This window comes from Stegodyphus dumicola, chromosome 9 (assembly GCF_044657685.1).
Source record: "Stegodyphus dumicola isolate Sdum_Otavi_A_Nest chromosome 9, ASM4465768v1".
NCBI lineage: Eukaryota > Metazoa > Arthropoda > Arachnida > Araneae > Eresidae > Stegodyphus > Stegodyphus dumicola.
In genome coordinates this window covers 60,560,620-60,581,349 of record NC_140776.1, presented here as the reverse complement: position 1 = coordinate 60,581,349, position 20,730 = coordinate 60,560,620, and the positions used below count along the sequence as shown (strand labels likewise).

The 20,730-nt window shown below is 31.0% G+C and overlaps 1 protein-coding gene across 2 annotated transcripts in view; it reads left to right on the top strand.

Annotated features, from left to right (window-relative positions):
* The window catches only part of LOC118179568 (RCC1 domain-containing protein 1-like), a 35,570-nt gene extending 22,210 nt beyond the window's left edge, over positions 1-13,360 (top strand). For both annotated transcript variants that reach the window (XM_035348745.2, XM_035348746.2), the window contains exons 4-6: positions 2,126-2,247; positions 7,030-7,224; positions 13,180-13,360. In XM_035348745.2, the coding sequence (XP_035204636.1) occupies positions 2,126-2,247; positions 7,030-7,224; positions 13,180-13,358 (496 nt within the window). In that variant the 3' untranslated portion in view covers positions 13,359-13,360. The remainder of the gene's footprint in view (positions 1-2,125; positions 2,248-7,029; positions 7,225-13,179) is intronic.
* Positions 13,361-20,730: the final 7,370 nt, after the last annotated feature.

Genomic DNA, 20,730 nt, shown 5'->3' with positions numbered 1-20,730 from the left:
TACATAACAGTTATTGTACTCTTTTTTGTCTAATAACTCCTCTTTATGACCCGTTTTGCATCTTTGTGTGTCTGCTTCCTGTGTGAGCATGTAGCACATTAGGAATGCATATGCAACTTGAGTTCTTATGTGACTATTACCTATTATCATGTTTCGAACTTCTATGCACATTCCTGTACAATAGTTCTGAAGCACTCTGTATATATATATAGAGAGAGAGAGATGCAGTGTAAAAGTGACTTATTTCACATCTTTTTGTTGATGGCTAATTGTTATTGTTATTCTTATGCCTTTGAAATGTATATATAAAATGTGATAATGCATTATAAATCAAAATATTTGCAAATTATTTTCTACATCTAAGAAGATGATAGAGATTTCTACATTTATGATACACTTGCATAGTACCACCATTAAAAATGATGTCCATAATACTTAAGGGTTTTTATTTATTATTAACATTAAGTAAATATTTTCTACAAATATCTTGTATGAACATTTGACATTATAATGTTAGTTTTTTATGTTTTATTATTTAATTCTCTTGAAAGTTGATAGAAATTTTTAGCTTTGTTACTTTTAATATGTTATAAATGATAATTGCAATAAAGAGAACATAAGTTATTTTCAGCATACATTCTTGATGAGTTGTTAATTCTTTTTTTTTTTTTTTTCCAATATGTAATTGTGTTAAAAATAGAGCAATATACATTGATTAATTACTTTTGCTATTAAAATATGTATTTATTTAAAATTTAGAAAATGTTGAGCTTAATAACATATTTCAGGTATTTTATCTCTATAATGTCTTATCAAATTTAAGCAAAATCAACAAAGTTTATGTCTGCAATAAGTTGAATTTATTAAAAAAGGACTTATTATTATTTCTGAAAAACTGTATGAAACATGTAATTCTGTTTCAAAGCTAACTGCTAAAATAACTAACAATGATCGATTTCGGTAAATAAATGGTCGATAAATATGTACGAAGCAGAAATCCTGAAGGTATTTTAAAAATTAATCTCTAATTTTTTATTTTACTTTTTAGAGAACTTATAGGAAATTTAATAACAGTATAACTTAATTCAATTCAGGAATGCTACGAAAAATAATGATGAAAAATTATTCTACAAAGACCCAACATTTATGAAGTTAAAAATGGTAGTCAACTGAAGAATTATATTTCTTGTTCTTGACACAAATATTTCCTCTTCTTTATTATGAAAAAGGAAAATAAGTATTAAAAAAGGCATAGTGTTTTAAAAATTCACTTGCAAATTCTTCTTTACTTTGTAAATTTAAAAACTGTACCATAATGTTTTTATTTTATTATTATTATCATTTTCTGATTATCCATACCCACCGGAAAGATATTCATGAGGAATGTACTATATTGCCGAAATAGTCAACCGTTGGCATTGTTAAAATGCATTTATGTGTACCCATTGCATACACACTAATGCAGCTGACAAGGGCTGATTTCTGCTTTCAATTTCGAGATTGATTTTTCTGATCAGCATTTTTTTCATTGCATTTAGGTATTTTTTTTTTTTTTTTTTCCCCTTGTAAGCAATCATAATGAGACTGTGGAGTTTGCTGGCTGATGGGGGGGAAAGCACTTCATTTCTTCAGAAATACATTGGTCTACCCAACCACAAGAATGTAAAAAATTTGCATTTCATAAAAGTATATTTCTTAAATGATCAAAATTTCTGCATGGTGCTGAATTCATACACTTGTCTGATTTTGTTTTTTTAAGCAAAACTAGATCACTGTGTAAGTACATGGGGAGAACAACTCAGCATATAGTGCCAAGATTGTGCAATTCTGATTGTGATTTTTTTTTTTTTTTTTTTTTTTTTACTGATTGCTGTATAGGTGTGAAAAATAGTGCAAAAATTTTTGCATTTTTAATTTTGCTGACTGGTTGCTGTTTTATGAATTTCTTAGTATGGTGCTGTTTTCTTGTGCATCTTAGAGCTTGGCAGCAAAATTTTCGTCAACATCTGCCGACTTTTCGGAAAGAGGGTACAGATAATCAGAAAGAACCTTATCTTCTTTCAATCTATATTTATTTCAACATTACACATACTTATATCCAATAATCTTTCTCAGTATTTTACAGCAAAGGACAGCTAGGGCATGGTACAATCGAGAACTTGGGTAAACCATCATTACTGGATGCTCTTGATGGTATAAAGATTATAGCTATTGCTGCTGGGGGATGGCATTCTGCAGCCATAAGTAGTAAGTAAATCACAATTGTGTTAATATATATCCTGATTATGTTACTCTCAATATTATTTTGAAAACTAGATAATTTAGTTCTAATTTATCTTAACTATTTAAGATAAATTAAAACTAACACCTTACGTTTACCTTCATACACCTGCATATTATAAAATTTCATTGCTTTCAGTATGTCCAAATGAAAAACACACACACACACTTCATAGTAACATTTAGAACAACTGTTATTAATATCTATAATTAATAAGATATTTATGTTGCCGTGTAATATATACCTCTTTTGCAAAATGTTTGGCGTTTTAATTTTACAAATGGAATAAACAAGTTTCATGTTTGGTAGTCATCTTTTACCATTATGTGTTTTTCCACAATGTCAGCATAATAATCTGTCTGTCATGAAAGAGAAACAGATGCTTCACATGAACATTTAAACAATTTAATTAAGGGGTATGTACTAATTTTCTTGTCAACCATTTCTGACAGACAAAAATGGTCACCAGACAACCAAACAGTATGATAAACCTGGCAACACAACATAATTTTAAAAAAAAAAATTGTATCTATGATCCTTGTTAAACCAATTTTGTTTTTGCAAAGAAGAATATAAATTAACAGCTATTTCTTTTTCTCTCTCTCTTTTTTTTAATTGCATTTTGAAAAGAAAATGAAATTTTTTAGCTTTGAAGTACTTTCAAGCAGAAGCATATTATTGAAAACATCGAAAGATTCTGAAGTTTGATAAAATGGTGCTGTAAAAAACATCTCATTCATATTTATGAGAATTTTTTTTAATACATTGGTCACAAAGATGATGATTTTGTTGCTGTTTTAAATACCATATGGGAATTTTGACTGCTGGAATGATTGATACGAGTTTTAATTAATTTGTCTGTCACAGAATCCTAAAGATCATTTCTACTTACTTACTTACATTGCTTTCATTGATATTTAATTTGTTTTGGGAGGGAGGGTGCCTTGCTCACAAAGAAAATTATTATTTTGTTGCTGCTTCAAATAGCATAAGGGAATTTGGGCTGCTGGAATGATTGATGAATTTGTCTGTTCCATAATCTTAAAGATTTACTTTTTCTTTATTTAATTTTTTGTTAATATACTATCACCATAACTTGTATCTGTTGATTGTTTAATTAAATAAAGAGCAATCTGTGATTATCTAATTAATAAAGAACAATCTTTATTTTGGCAGAATCTCTGCCTGCTTTCACAGTTGATGGACAAATATATGGTATTTTCTGATTATCCACCCCCCCCCCAAATCCAAATATTTATGTTGTTGCTGATAAATTTTTCACTAAGCTATGCAAAAGGCAACAGCCATTTTCAAAATGGTGGGGCACTAAGAATTTTATAAAACAGTAATGAATAAATAAAATTAGAAAAAAGATGTGAATTCTTTCAGATTTTATATTACATCTAAAGGGCATTTTTTCACAGGGGATTCAAAACGGGATTTAAAAAGTGATACAGACATTCAAAGTCATTCAATGCAAAATACCGTTGGACGTTGTAACGTCTTTTGCTACACTACCAACATAATACCAGTAATGTAAAGAAACCTCATGCATCAAATATGTATACATATACGTGATGTTGATGTTGATGTTAATGGAACATTTTGAAATCATTGAGTTTGTTAATCAAGAATTCATTAAAGTTTTACAAAACATGAAATGGATAATAAAACAAATTCCAAATTCGGACTTCCAAATGCCCCTATTCAAGTGAAAAAGTGCATTATTCAAAATCTGATGTTTCTAGGTGCCATTGTTTTTCAAAATGCAAGAAACATACATACATTCATGCAGATTCTTCATTTTTAATTTCTTTAAATATAATGCAGGGCTCTGTTTGGTGGCAGCAATTTGAAAAGTGATTTAAGACCTTTTGTAGTGATCCAACGCAAAATGACAAAATGGAATTAATACAGGGTTCGTAGTGGTCCTTACAAGTGCTTATATTTGAAAATAAAATATAAAGGCCCTTATAGGTGCTTACTTTTTCTTTAAAGCCCTCAATTTTTATTTTATTTTATTTTTTTTTTTTTTTTTTTTTTTTTTTTTTTTTGTTTGTTTTTAGTGCTTATTTTTTGCTTTTAGTGCTTTTTTTTTTTTAATCCTTTGTTTTTAATGAAAGCGCATTTTTTCCCCATATCAAAGCCGAAACTAAATAAACAACATTTCTTTCTTATATGCAACATCAGATGGTGAATCGTACTCCCGAAAATAGCTTTCCCCCCCTTCCTCTGCATTAACGTAACCTATGGTGCGTGCGAGAGTACAGACAGGTGCACGTCGTTCTATTGGCCAAAGAATTGCGAAAACGTAGAAAATTCCGGTACATTCGGTGTTCTTTTCCTCCCACCCAAATACTACACATGTTTGAATTTCTATCAAGATTTTAATAATTTGCATTCTCATCCCACGTGGTCAGTTCATATTCGTGTTTATTATGATCGTTATGCTTATATTATCAGCATATGTATGAATATTTATAATAGTATAGTTGCAGTAACTGCTGAAGTATAGATAAACTTCCAAAAATGGGTGTGTTTTTACACAGATTAGCTTTCTAAGGAATAATATTCGGAATGGCTTAAATAAAAGGAAAGTAATCGAATAGTCAAATTAATTTCATTTTCTTTGCCAATACATTATACAGTACGGAGGTTGGGAGTTTCTCCGCAAAATCTCTTAATATTGAAGCAGCGGACTTTTTGGTCACTGTCCAATCTGGATTGAATAGGACTAAAAGTTTTTGCGGTCTACCCAACCCAAGTGAAGATTGATTCTATTCCGGAAATTTAATACAGTTTGTTGGAAATTAGAATCAGAAACACCCCAGATTAGTAAGTCTCTTTCTTTTCCTTTATTTAGTTCTTTTTTCTCCGAATACCATCAGGTGTTGATTCCGATTGCGTAATATCCCATATGGAAGAATTACGTCGCACGTATTGCGCAATAACGTTTGCGGTATTTTGCATTGATAATTAATTTTGATGTTCAGTCTGAGATTTGTTTATGCACACTTAAAAGAGTTTTACTGTGCTTTCTAAGCAGAATATTTCTCAGTTCCATTGGTTTTTATATGATGCACATATCGAAATGTCAAAATAATTTATTTAGCTTAAATTTAAATCTAAAGAACAGCTACAATCTCCCCCACTCCTCTTTTTCCAGTTAGTAACCGGAATATTCGGGAATTTCGAGTATGGGGGTTAGTTAAGCTTTTACTGTTAAAGGATGACTGAATGAAGCAATTTCCTGTCTTCTGATTTCAGAAATGTGCCTCTTTATTACTTAAATTACTTTGCTTGGGATATATGTTAAGGGAAAACTGTTATGCAATGAAAATTTAGAAAATGTTCAGAATTTTGATTTAAGTTAAATTATTAAAATATTAATATGAGTGGAAAAATAAATTGTATTTATTATTAGGTGCCAAACGAATACAATTAAAATGGCTTATTATTATTTATTTTCTATATTTTCAACTGAAATATCATCATTAAATTTTGTAATATAGTTTAGTTCTGCATAGTTTTTTTTCTCTCATTGTAAACTAATTCTGTAAATTGAACTGTCATTTAAAATTTAAAAAAAAAAAAAGTTAATTGTTTTCCATTCTTGAGGTAATGCTCATTCTCTTAATAAATATTGCATAGCTCATATTTTAAATTACAAGTCTAATTTTTCTTTTAAGGTTATGCAGTTGTGTATAATGTAATTAGACAGGTGCTTATTTTTTCCTTAAAATGTGCTTGAAAAGTGCTTATAGGTGCTTATTTTTTTAACTAAAATGTGGCTATGAACCCTGTTAATACCCTTCTGGGATATTGCCCTTTGGGCTAAAAAGCAAAAATCATCTGTAATAAAACACTTGCCTTTTTTAAAAATTCTTATGTAACTTATTTTCACTGTTGTTCTCATGTACACTGTGATCTGTTTTCACGTAAAAAAATTAAAGATTTGCAAAAATTTGGAGTTTTACACACTGTTGCTCTACCCATGTACACAGCAATGTCGCTGAAAGTTGGAGAATTGCACAGAATCTGAACCTTAAACTTCAATGTTTAAAAGTACAATATCATAGAATGTAACTTTTGCATTTTTTATTGATGGGCAAAATGTTATATTACTGAAAAAATTCAACACTTTCTTTTCATCAGCTGGCAAATTCCTAAATCCCACTACAATTCCTTGCAGGGGTGGAGACATACTTAATGCAAAAACAAACACTAATAAAAAAAAATAAGTCACAAATTTGAAGGTGCAAATCTGTGCTTGTCTGCTGTGCCTACATGGACTGTCATATAGATATACTTTGGTGATGTTATGGGTTGCCTATTTAATGTGTGTTGCCTCATGAATACTTTTCAGGGGGTTGTAGATAATCAAAAAGAACCAAATGCGTGTTGTAAGTATCAATAAAGAAAATTTCTTTTACTTCAAAAAAGGACAATTTTAAGATTTATTCCAATAACTCCGATTTGTTATTGCATTAATCACAGCGTTTCATCATTTGGGCACATGGGTATTTTATTCCTGTAACCTAGTATTCCATTAACTGGGTTCAATTGTACAGAAAGTTTTTATTAACAAAAGTTAAGTCATTACATTTGAATATCAGTATGAACAATTTTCATTAGTTAATTTTTGCTTTTTATTGATGCAAATTAGGCTAATAATGCTTTAAATATTTTACTATAATGAGAAGTTTTGCAAATAAAACAGTGCTAATATTTTTTCTTCTCTTGTTAAGATGATGGTGATCTTTACATGTGGGGCTGGAATGAAAGTGGTCAGTTGGGATTTCCTTGCAGTGAACTCCAAAGTGATAAATTACCACTAACAGAAATTGAAACTGTTTGTTGTCTTCCAAAAAGTATTGAATTTAAAGATGATTTGAAAGTCATCGCTGTTAGTTGTGGATCTCGTCACACAGTGGCTATTACTGGTAAAAATTTGTTTTTATTTACGGCAATAATTCTCTATATGATATCAAATAAGTCTTGAAATTTTGAAATTCACGAGAACTGAAAAAATGTTTTCAGTGCAAACAAAGTTTGCGTATTCATTACAACCAAAGTTTATTGAAAGGGGTCATATTTTCTTTGCTGCAAACTTAGCAAATGATAACACTCACCTGAAATACTACATCATGTAGAATGTTCGCATTAAAAGTATTGTAAAGGAAAATGTTCATTTAAAAAAAAAAATGGATAGTATCCTAATTATTACTTACAAATAACTAGATAAATTTATTTTAAATATAGGTACTCAGTAACTAATATTAAAATTATTAATAATATTGTCACATCTTTAACAGAGTTGCTAACTTTTTAAGGGATTAAATCCATCTTTTATTATAATAAAACTGAATGCATTACTAGTGTCTTCATTCACTATCAGTGATTTCTAGTTAGTTTTTAAAGTATCATTGTCTTTTACTCTTGTTCATACCATTTTACATGCCATTGGTAGCAATCTCTTCACTAGATTTTAACATTGTCACACTGTTATGTTCAGAAAAATTCATGAATTTAAATATATTCAAAACATTCCAGATATTTTTCTTTCATTTAAAATTTCCAAAATATATTTACTTTAAAAATAATTTTTTTTAATTTATAAAACAAAATTTTATTTTTTAAAACAATTGATTTAAGCTTTTATGAAGCATTTGAAAGCTCTGATATCAAGAGAAGGGCATCTAAAACAGATAAATATGATTAACTTTTAATAATTACTTTTTGTCAGCAAATCTTGAGGTTATGAAGTATTCTTCATTTTTCTGGCTGAACATTTGATCTTATATTAGGTAGTAAAACTTACATTTAAACAGATTAAAAATTTTTACTCTAAGATATGCTGAATAGTTATGAACATCAAGGAGCACTTATTTTCCTTTGTTTGTTTTGAAGGCTTTCGAGGATTATCTGCCTAAGGGTAGGAGTGTCAAAATGCCCAATTCAATCCGTCACTGAGATTTGAACCTGTCAAATTGTCAGTGTTCAGTGATCCTACTGCTTAATCTCTGGAGAAAATGCAACTATTTTTCAAAACCTTAATAAGTTCTAATAAATTAATCTTGCCTCAATTTTTCTCTTAAGTAAGATTCTCTGTGAATTTTTCTGTTTTAACAATGAAATAAGTAAGATGCATTAACAAAGACATGAATGGTATTTATTATTTCCATTCTCTAAAAACTTTTTGGATCATATTCAAGTCTCAATATATTTATAAAATATGCTATGTTTTAAAGTGTTTCACAAAGCATTGTTGGGTGTAAAATCTGAATATCCAAAACCAATTTAAAACAATATCCATTGGAAATTTAAAAAGTAGAATGGGGACTACATTCAGGAATGTATGTATGTATGTGTGTGTATACATGCACGTATATGCACATGCATATATGTACGTGTATATTTCTTTAATAAATACATTATCATCATCTTACTATGTAGCTACTGCACAAGTATTAGAAAAAATAAATTTCGATTTCAATGAATTTCAGTTCATTCAATAAGTGTATATATGTATGAATATAAACTTGTATATGTAATATTTTGGCAGTCAGGTACCGGAATGTCAAAGCTTGACAATATAATTAGATCAGAGTCAGGGCATTGTTGTGGCTGAGTGTAAGGCGGCATCCAATGACGAGAAAGAAGAATTTAGCTGTTTAGATTCCACATCTTTATTCATTTCTCACCACAGATCATTTTTACTGTAGATGAAATTCTCCAAAATTACACATTCAATAGTGATTTAAATTAAATAAGATTAAATTTAGATTTTACATGTCATAACTATTCGAATAAAAAAAAGATGGGATGAGCAGCAGTGAAGTTTGTAGCAGCAGGAGGAAAAGCAATTTGACGAAAAATGGCATGCACAAGTATTTATACCAGCAGTTACATAACATGCCAGAGTGTTCTCGAAAGTACTGGTCTAGGGAAAGATCCTAAAATTGCAGAAAGTTAATTATAGGTTGCCTGTTCGCGCAGAACAAAAAGATTTGTCATATTTTACGTATATATATACACATGTGTATATACATACATACGCGTGTATATATACTATATACACATATATACATACATTTCTGAACTCGGTCCTTATAACAGAAGAGTACCACAAAAAACAGCAATGAGTTAAAAGAAATTTTTTTTAAAAATTTAAAGGGTTCAGATTTAATGCTTCCCTCTTTTAAAGTTTTATATGGTTTATTAGTAGAGATTATTGATAGAGATGACCTAGGTGGAATATTGAAACATTTTATAGGATATTAGATGAATATGCAAAAGTAATATTCTTAAGAGCTACATCTGCTGCTTTTAAATAGTTAAGTTTGTTAAATTATATCAAATTAAATCTGAAATAATAATGATATCTTAAGTTTTTTCGAAAAGCAACAGACTTGAATGTAAAGTGAAACAATGCAAAATCGTGTTTCAAGACTAGCCCTTTTGGGGCTAAAAATGAAATTATGGATAGAGGTCTTTCAGTTATTTTAATAACAGTATTTATTTGTGTAATAACATAATTTAACTCTTTGTAAAAATATATATTTATTTGTGCAGCCCCCCTATTATTTGGAAGTGTTACATATATTTCTGTACTACAGAACAGTAACACAGAGGTTTGTCCTCTGTTTATACTGTCCTTTGTTTATACTATTTTCAGTTTCATAAACTGAATCTTTTTCCTTGATGATGAAAATTCCTTACCCTTAACTGAGTAAGAATCATGTACAAACAGAGCACAGAATGTACTACATACCGTAAATGATGCATACATTTAATACAGATTTTACAATGAGTAAAATAGCATCCTAATCTTATTTTACCCTTTTTATCAAAAACTTCAATATGAATGGCTATACATATGAATACAATGGTTATTTATAAATCTGTGTGAAAAATTAAGAGAATTTGAAAATTATGTTTATTTTTATGAAAATATTGAACCAAAGGTACTAAATTCAGAAGTCAAACAACAAAAATCAGCATTATATTTTCAAAGAAATTTTTAATATTCAGCATTTTGTTTGAAGGTAATAAAGATGATTTAAATAAAGTTCTTTCAACAATCAATTCTATTGATCCTACTATTCAGTTTTCACTTTTGAACTTGAGACTTGCAGTTCTCTTCCATTTCTCGACATTCTGGTCATATGTAACACATCCAACTTCAATATTACGATTTACCGTAAACCTTCATCGGTTTGCCTTCCACCACACTTTAAATCATGTCATCTGACTAAACAAAAGTTAGCTTCATTTTATTCCTATGTTTTCCATGCTCTTCAAGTTTGCTCCTCCAAACTATCCCTTGATGAAGAACTAAATTATTTAAAAGCAATAGCTATTGACAGGGGCTTTTCACACAACATTATTAATTAAGCAGTTAAAAAATTCTCATCTCAACACACCAAAAGGCACACTCTTGTTTTAGGAGATTATAAAAATTCTGTAGTTATTCCCTTCTTTGCATCAATTAGCTATAAAGTTGCACGTATTTTGCAGAAATTTAACTTTCGAGTCGTTTATTCTCCCATCAATAAAATTCCGAATTCCATACTCAAGGACACCGTTCCGTATAGGAATTTCTGAGGTATTTATAGGATTCCTTGCCAGTGTGGTTTAATTTACATTGGCCAAACTAAGAGAGTCTTAAAATTTCGTGTTAAGGAACATGAGGCATATGTTAGAAAAAAAGAAACACGGAAGTCTTCTGTTGCCCAACATTGTTGGTCTGAAAATCACACTTTCAACTTTTCTGCTGCCAAAATTATTTAAAAAACATCTTCTATTGGTGAACTGGATTTTCTAGAGGCATTTCACATTCAAAAAAATCTTTCTGTTCTAGTTAATTATCCTAATTCCAATCAATGTTTGCCTTCGGCCTTTAAGGAAATTATGTTTTAGTTCTGGTTTTATCAACAGATGGCGCCACTAGCTTATTTTCTGTACAAGCTTTCTTATATTGCACTTTTGCAGCTGAGGATGCTGGTTCGGTAAAACCATCAAAACTAGTCCTGTGAAAATTTGAAAATATAACTGTGATTTTTGTTGTTTGACTTCTGAATTAGTATTTGTTCGGCGTGTTATTGTGTCTTAATCAAAGGTACTAATTATCCTACCAAAGAATTTTTCATATATTCAGAGTTGAATAAGTAAGTGTCTGCGGAGCTGTGATCGTGGAAGGGATATAAGTGCATGAGGAGTTTTCGGCGATTTCTGTGCTCATACTCCTTCACGCTATTTGCTATATTTCTTGCAAGAGTTGTGTAAATTTTACAAGGTATCAAGTAAAATGAGTTGCCACAAATATGGGTGACGGAATGAAATGGAGAATTGTCAGTAGATTGGAGGCAGAGGCCAATTACAAGTACAGGGGGCTACAGAGCTCGTTATAATGCCCAATGTTTATTGATTTCAAGACACTGGATTATAATATAATATATGCTATTATAATATATTATAATATGTTATAATGCCCAATGTTTATTGATTTCAAGACACTGGATTCATATCAGGAAGATTTGGGCAAGATCAACCAAGATCTGTAACAAATGAAGATCATTGTTTGACACTTTCAGTACAGCAACACAGGACTGCTACAACTTCTCACGTGAGCTATATGCTGCCAATAGAAGAGTTTCACAGTCTGTAGTTGTCAGAAGGCTTTGGGCATACAGCCCTATTCATGAAAACCCACTGTTTGCATCTCACTTACTGTAGCACACAAAAGAGTGTATTTAGTACGGTGCAGATAACACATGCCTTGGACCAGACTTCAGTGAAGCACTGTGCTTTTTACACAGATAAGTCGAGATTCAGCTTGGACACTTGATTCCTGGCATACTTGTATCTGAAGGAAGCCTGGTACACATTATCAGGGAAAAGGATCATTACAGTGTAATGGTTTGGGCAGGCAATTATGTTGGATGGCCACACATCCTGAATGTGTTTGACAAAGGCTTTCTCACTACTATAAAGTATAAAGATGAGATCTGAAGAGTCCTAAGTTTTATTTTTCAGGGGCACAGTTGGTTTTGGGTTCCTGTGAATGGATGGCAGTACGTATCCACATAAGGCTCAGCTGGTCGACTGTTACATGGAATTGCCCAGCCAGATCTCCTAATTCTGACCTTGACCCTAGCATATTTGGGTGCTCCTGGGAGAGCAATTTCATCTTGCATTTCCCCCCAAGAACCATTCCTGAGATGAAAACTGTTTTGCTGCAGCATTTGAATTCACTGCCACAAAACTCCTCAATTACCTCTTGTTCAGGAGAGGACCATATTCCATATTAGACATATTTTTAGTTTGATATTGCAACATGGATTTCAGTCATACCTGTATTGTGAACTTTGCTAATAATATGTACAAAAAATTTACTTTTGAACGGTAAATCTCTTTTCTTTTTATAAATATATATTTATACCAAATTTCATTAAAATTTGTCCATTAGTTTTACAAAAATTTGACCCAATATGCAAATTCTCTTTAATTTTGCGCACAAGTGTAATTTAATATTTTGTTTAATTTAAGAGTTTTAAAATTCATGCACATACATGGAAGAACTGGTGCATGCTTAATTCTTTTAACTAGATGTTATTTTAGAGAATTATATTTTATTTCTTTCTTTACTGAAATATTATATTCATGATAGAATAATCTCTTTTCATAAAATTATTCATATTAAAATATGAGAACAATTAGGTTTTTACCACATATTAGAATCTGTCTCTTTTTTTATTTCATTCAAAAAATTTACAAAATGGTTGAAAACTTTGAAAATGAGATAAATATATGTGAGTATTATAAAATTCTAGCAGCTGGCATTCACTTTTTACTTTATATGTAATAATATTTAATATTAAATATTTTTTTTTCAGAGAATAATCGGGTGTGGACGTGGGGCTGGAATAATTATGGTCAATTAGGACACAAAAAATGTATGTTGTCTGATAAACCTGAAGTAGTTCCTTTACCAGATAATTTTGTAATACAAACTGTAAAAAGTGCATTCTGGTCTACACTTATTACTGGGTTTATTAAAGAGAATTATAAGTGAAATGTCTTTATTCATTGACTTGGTGGTTTATGATAATATCATAATCTATTTTTTAATTATGTTTTCAAATTCTTTGACTGCAGGGGAGAAAGCCATATTATTCAAATATTTAAATTATTCCCAGATGATGTTTAGATAGCATACAACTATTGAAAGACTGTTTTATAAGTCTAATCCCAAATTTTTCTTTCGTTTTCACATATAGGTACATGATTATGTATGTTAAGTCGCCGCCTAGAGGGTATTGTGGTTAGGGCAGCCTAATGTGATACCAAAGGGCCTGGGTTTGACTCCTGGAGAAGGCATGGTTGTAACTGTTTTTCCCTTCATAGGAGGCAGCAGCAGTCGCCTATTAGTTGCCTCCACAATAAAATGCCTTAGGAGTGGCCATTACTAAATAGGCAAGTACAGTGGATGGACAAAAATATGGAAACACCTTGTGAAATGCATGTTTGAAAAGAAAGATTGATTTTAATGAAATATGTAGGTGGCGCTGGCATTTTTGACTATTGACGCCACCTATACAACTTCGTAAATGTGCTAAACAGTTCAGTTGTTGTCGGAATGCTGTTATGTGAGGTTGTCATTGCATTATGTCAGAGTTAACAGACTTCAAACGCGGGCAAATTGTTGGAGCACGTATGGTAGGTGCTTCCGTAAGCAAGGTAGCCGAGGTGTTTAGTGTTTCAAGAGGTACTGTATCGAAGATTTATTCCGCATATTTGAAAAGCGATAAAACATCATCTGCTAAATCACAGCGCGGACGAAGGTGTGTCCTGAGTGATCGTAACAGACGATCATTAAGGGCAATTGTGACGAAAAATAAGAAGACCACAGCTGCAAAAGTTACTGCTGAAATGAATGTTGTGTTACCGAACCCTGTGAGTACCAAAACAATTAGAAGGGAGCTTCATAAACAGGGAATTGCTGGCCGTGCTGCAATTGAGAAGCCACTCATCAATGATGCTAATGCCCGTAACAGGAAAAGGTGGTGGTTAAGTCATAAAGCCTGGACAAGCCTATAAAGCCTATAGAGCAGTGGAAGTGAGTAATATGGTCTGACGAGTCTTCTTTCACATTGTTTCCCACTTCTGGCCGAGTTTACGTCTGGAGAACGCCATCTCAAGCCTATAATACAGACTGCTTGTTGCCAAGAGTGAAACATGGCAGGGGTTCTGTTATGGTTTGGGAAGCCATATCGTGGTTCTCTGCTAGCCCCATGATAACTGTGTCAGGGCACATGACTGCCAAGACTTATGTGAACATTTTGGCCGATCAAGTTCATCCCATGGAACAAACTTTGTTCCCCGATGGTGATGGTGTCTTCCAAGACGACAAAGCCCCTATTCACACAGCTCACATTGTCCAGGACTGGTTTTCTGAGCACGAGGATGAGTTGTCCCATCTCCCCTGGCCACCACAGTCACCAGACCTGAATATTATCGAACCTTTGTAGTCTACATTGGAACGGAAAGTGCGTTCTTGTTATCCACCGCCAACATCGTTATCTGAACTTGCCACCGTTTTACAGGAAGAATGGTATAATATTCCCTTGGCAAACATACAGGAACTGTATTTATCCATTCCGAGAAGACTGCAAGCTGTTTTGGATGCCAACGGATTTCCTACACCATATTAAGCAAAGAAACATGTTTTTTTAAAGGTGTTTCCATATTTTTGTCCAACCCCTGTATACCCGTCATTGAATTTAGAAAAGTATGTTTAGTCTGAAAACCAGATGTTGCAGTTTTAACATATCCTCTATATTTCCCTTTTTTCAAAAAAATTATCGATTCTCTAGTACTAGGCTATGAAGTCCATATTTAAGTCTGGATTAATCTAAGGACATCCTGCGAAAAAAAGAACTGTAGAACTGTTAGCCATTTGCATATGTTTTTAAGCATATTAATGTGGAGAATAAATTCATTTCATTATGTATATTAAAGCAGAATTTAAAAATTGTAAATAAGAGAAATTAAATATCAGAAATGAAGAAAGTAAATTATAAATCATATTAAAGAACAGTAATTGCAAAACAGCTTAAGCAATGTGATTGAATTCATTCTTGCATTTAGGGGGAAAAAAAAAAAAAAAGTTGGTTAGGACTTTTGTTTTTTGACTGGCATCATCCTCTGTTTTTGCTATTCTTCCAAACATTTAACTTAAAAAAAAATAATTAATTTTCCAAAAAAAGGTCTGTTTTATGATATTATAATAACTTTCCCATCATTTTGCTATAAAAAATAAACTTTTTTCACCCCAAGACACCGCCTGATTAATCAAAAGTTAACTATGCAGTGTAATTAAAAAAAAAAAACAAGGAGGAAATTTTTTGGGGGGCGGGGGAGATCGCCGTATGAAATTCCTTGACTTTTCAAGATTTTGACTAAAATATTTTAATTCCCTGATATTTCTGGTCAGTTTTTGAATTCCCTGACTTTTTCCAGTTTTCCAGGTAGCGTGGCAACCCTGGTGCAATAATGATGCCTTACCTTCTGCAGGAGTAGTTAAATACCATTTGCAGTTAATCGCGTTCCCTCCACATCCAGATGAGTTCATTGAAAAATGTGGGGATGATCATAATGTTTTGGCTCTTCAGTGTATAATTATTTCAATAGATTTTTCCTTGAAAACTCATTTTCAGTATTTATCAAAAGATCAATTTGCCTTTAAGGTTGTGACTATAGGTATTTGAATCATACGTCGGATATAAGCAAATTTATCGTAACTCCTTTTTAACTAAAACATTTTTAGCTCCAATAAATTTGTATGCTAAGCCATGTCATAAATATTATGACTTTTTGAACTGATTAAAAGTTGGAGGGGGATAGAATAAACTACCTGTATCAACTTGCTGTAAAAGCAGGTAGTAATTTCACTTAGGTCTTTATACTTAGTGCAAATGTGGAGAAAAGCAGTTCAGTTTTAACTGTTATTTTTTAGCTAAATGGAAGTGATAAAGGAGTAAATTTTGCTTTATCACTTCAGTTAAATAACCATTAATAGGAATATTAATGCCATATATGGGGATAGGAAAATTAGCATAAGCCAGTAAAAATGAGAGCTATAGCCTAGGACAATGTTTCTCAACTGTCGGTCCGCGAAATATCCATCTATCTGTACAAAATCTAAAATGTTATCAGCCGACAACCAATCTTACAACAGCACCTACATTACAATAACAATAGTTTACTAGTTTAGAAAATAATATGATCGATGGTGAAAAATATAATGAACTATGTACACTGCTCAAAAAAAAAAGGGGGGGACAGTGCTATATCTCCCGTTCTACTGGGGCGATTCACGAAATTCAAATTGCGTTCTTCATGTCTCGAAAGCACGACTTAGGATATATATTAGATTTATATATAGCACTATTCTAACAGGTATTTTGACCAAAATCGGACTTTTTCTGAAATAACATACCAATTTTTTTACATATTTCGATTCTACGACTCAAATTATGCCAGAATACCAAGTTTTGTAAAAATCGTACAATTAGTTTTTGAAATATTAGCTCTCAAAACTTTAGCTCCTCAATGTTAATTGAATTTGGCAAATATTTATTTATATCTCTTTTTTTATTAAACTTTTTTGATTTTTTCTCTCACATTTTGAAATTTAGGTTCATTCCAAATAAAATTTACCCATTTTTTGTGTTTTATTTTTTAAATTTCTATTTTTAAATAATTTTTATAAATTTTTCGAAAAAAATTTTGAATTATAACCTATAAAATTTTTACCATCATCTTAAAGTAGGTATATTTTTAAGCATATCTTCAAAAAATTAGACTTTTTTATTAAAAATTTTCTAAGATATACACAAATTTACATATTTTCGCGTTTTGAAATTTGGCATCTTTTTTTTGAGCGATAATAACGCCAAATGTGGTCTATGGATTTTTGTTACACTGTATTGCCACAGCTATTTTTAACCTTAAATTTCAAGTAAAATTTTTCGGAGAATTAATTATATGACATTTTTTCCCTCAATGATGCGTAATAAATATTTATTAATACTATATGAAAAGCTATTTTTTAGATAAATTTTTTAATATTTTTTTTAATTTCTCTTTTTTTTTTTTTTTTTTTTTAATAAGAGTAAATTTTTACCTTCGGCATTTTATCGTCTGCTACTTTACTTCGTTTAAATCGAATTGTCTAAAACTGAGAATTTTCGTTTGATGTTTACTTGAATTTTATGACATTAACTGCACAATTTATTTCTAAACAAACTGATGCTTTTGAAGTGGCTGAAAGAGCGGCTGCTACTATCATCCATATTTTTAAAGCACAGTATATTTTTATAGAGACATAAGATTTAGAATAATCATTTTTATAAAAGTCAAATTATGATATAAATATACAATCCTCTAGAGACTGAATTAATGGAAGTTCAATGGTTATGTAGAAATGATCTGCAGCTACTTAATCGCTGGATAAGTCAGCAGATTCCGTGGACAAGTAAGAATAATTATATAAACGACACCCAACATTCTGAATTCAATTAACAACGAGGATACGATGTTTATTAAAGGAATTCAAGAAGTTTTAAAACATAAAAAATCAACTCATTTTTTATCCTAAAATGTATTTTTGTGCGTAGCGTGTTTTCATTATTCTAATCTAATAATTCTTAAAATTCTAATTTAGAATGTAATTGTCAAGAACTGATTCCTAATCATCAGTAATATAATAAGTAATTATTATGGTTATTAATAAATCCTTCTTATAAAGTAATTGCAAATATTTCGAAAAACTTTCTGTCTGAATGCAAATATTTTTAATTTTATATTAATCAAGATTGCACACGATATTATTTATTTGCACTTCAATTCTTAACGTCAGTTCTAGTAGAAGTTACAAATCAATTATATTTAATTAAGGATTGGATTGGATTCTTTAATTATGGCAAAGCACACGAGGGCTATCTGCCTAAAGGGAGAGATGCCTTCGTGGAGGACTTTCTAATGGAAACTGGCTCGTATACACATTACACATCGGGAAAACCACGAAAACACCCATGCAACCAGCCTTTTCGCGGGATTCGAACCTCAGACCGAACTACCAGTGAACAGCATCTTTACCGCTCGGCCGTTTGTGGGCCTTTATGAAATGGAAGGCGATAACTTTATTTAAAATGATTGTCAGAAATACCAAAATGTTTCGAAAAGTTGGATACTTTTTAATTTACTTTCAGAATGCTTAAAGAAAAAGAGAAGAAAAATAAATTTTTTCGTAAAATTTAGTATTTGTATTTTTTTAATTTAAAACTTTTCAATGTTATATTTGATTCTTGCAATTTCAAAAATAAAATATTTCACTAAAATATGAATAACATTTTAAGAAACCAAATGTAGGATAAAATTGTGTAAAGCAATGGGCACAATGATAAAACTGTTTAAAGCAGTGTATGCAAGTCATCCTAAGTTAAAATGTCGGTTATACATCTCTCTTATTTATATATATCTTTTCTGAACGGAACATTGAAAGGCGTGTAAAACTGTGCTTTACTGTATTTTCTCTTTTAATATAGTATGCAGTTTTCAAACTCATCGTAGTCTGGGTTACAAAGTATTCTTCCGAAAGAAACACAGTTCAAATAAATAAAATCAAATTCTGGAAAATTGATATTAATAAATATATTTAAAATGCTCAGTTCGAAGGAATAAATAGAAAATTTTAAAACAATTATCTGAAGAGACAATGCAACACAAACAATTAAAATAAAGTATAAAAATTTAAAAATTACCTAAAATAATAACTATGATGAAAAATATATATAAAGAAAACTATTTGAAAAAAAATAAACGCTGAACATTTATTTACGCAGTTCGAATAGGTAAATAGAAATTTTTAAAACAGTTATTCGAAAAAAAAAACTTGCAACTTAAACAATTAAAATGAAATTCGAAAAAGAAAAAATTACTTAAAATAATAAGTTATAATTAAAAATATAATATTAAGAATATTATTTGGAAAAAAGGAACGATAGTGACTTTTTTTCCTCTCACGGGAAAGGAAACTAGGTTGCCATATATTAAGAAGTTCGCCAAGTGAAGTATTCTTGGCGCAAACTGACAAAAAGGTGCCAACATAAATTTATGAATTTCTCCGTAAATTTCTCTCCAAATTTTATAAAATTTCATATTTAGGCGTAATTTGAGTCGTAGAATCGAAATATGTAAAAAAATTGGTATGTTATTTCAGAAAAAGTCCGATTTTGTGTCAAAATACCTATGTTAGAATAGTGCTATATATAAATCTAATATATATCCTAAGTCACGCTTTCAAAACATGAAGAACGCTATTTGAATTTTGTCAATCGGCCCAGTAAAGCGGGAGATATAGGACTGTCCCCCCCCCTTTTTTTTTTTTTTTTTTTTTTTGAGCAGTGTACCTAATCGCCTTTCATATATTGCCGTGCGGTACGCTTAGTGCAATAGTTAGTGTGGCTCTGTCTGCCTTGAGTATTGCTGATTACTTGAATGCTGAATATCTGTCATTGTGTTTAAGGCGTCTTATGTTAGGTTTTGCTTTTTATATTGCTTACATTCTTCTGCATGCATGGACAACTGAAAACTATTTATCAGCGTTTGGGGATCTAATTAATTGCTAGACACCCATTTAAAAAAAAAAAAAACTCTTTTAATAAATCAAAATATATACATAGCGTTAGGATAACATAAATCTCAGCGATACATATAGAGTGTAAGCGGACTCATGAAAACTTAATGCAAAAGTTATCTTATTGCAGTCATGAGTGATAAGATGAGATTCTTATGGCTCATGCGCGATGAGGAGAACTCGAGGGGCTGAAGAAATGGGGGGAGGTAGCCCCACACCATCTCCCTCCCTTCCTGGAAAAAAGTGTGCTAAAATTCTGAAAAAGAGAGGGAAAAAATTAGTCTTGCATGAATCGTTTGAGAAAGTAAACATGACGTCCTGAATGAGTTTGGTAGCTTGTAAAACTTCTGGTAATCTGAGCAGTTTTTTCAGGTGCCTGTTCATTTACTGGATAGGCTGTTTACTGTGATGAGGCCTTATCCACATCAGTTAAACTAGGAGGTTCAGTTACATAGTCTGGGTCTAAATATGCAGGCTTTACTCTGTCGATAGACACAGTGATATAGTGATATCATATCATTTTTTAGATATGGTAAAGGTTTTATCACCATGTCGAAGAACTTTGTACGGACCAGTGTAAAGTGTATGCAACGAGTTTTACTGCATCTACATGCAGTAAAACCCTCTTTGCATCTACACGCAGAAAAACATGAGAACATTTATCTAAGTGTTTATACATATAAACTCATTTTCAGTAAGATCTGTTTTTAGAGTGATGTGCTAGTTTCCCATTTAGAAAAATAAA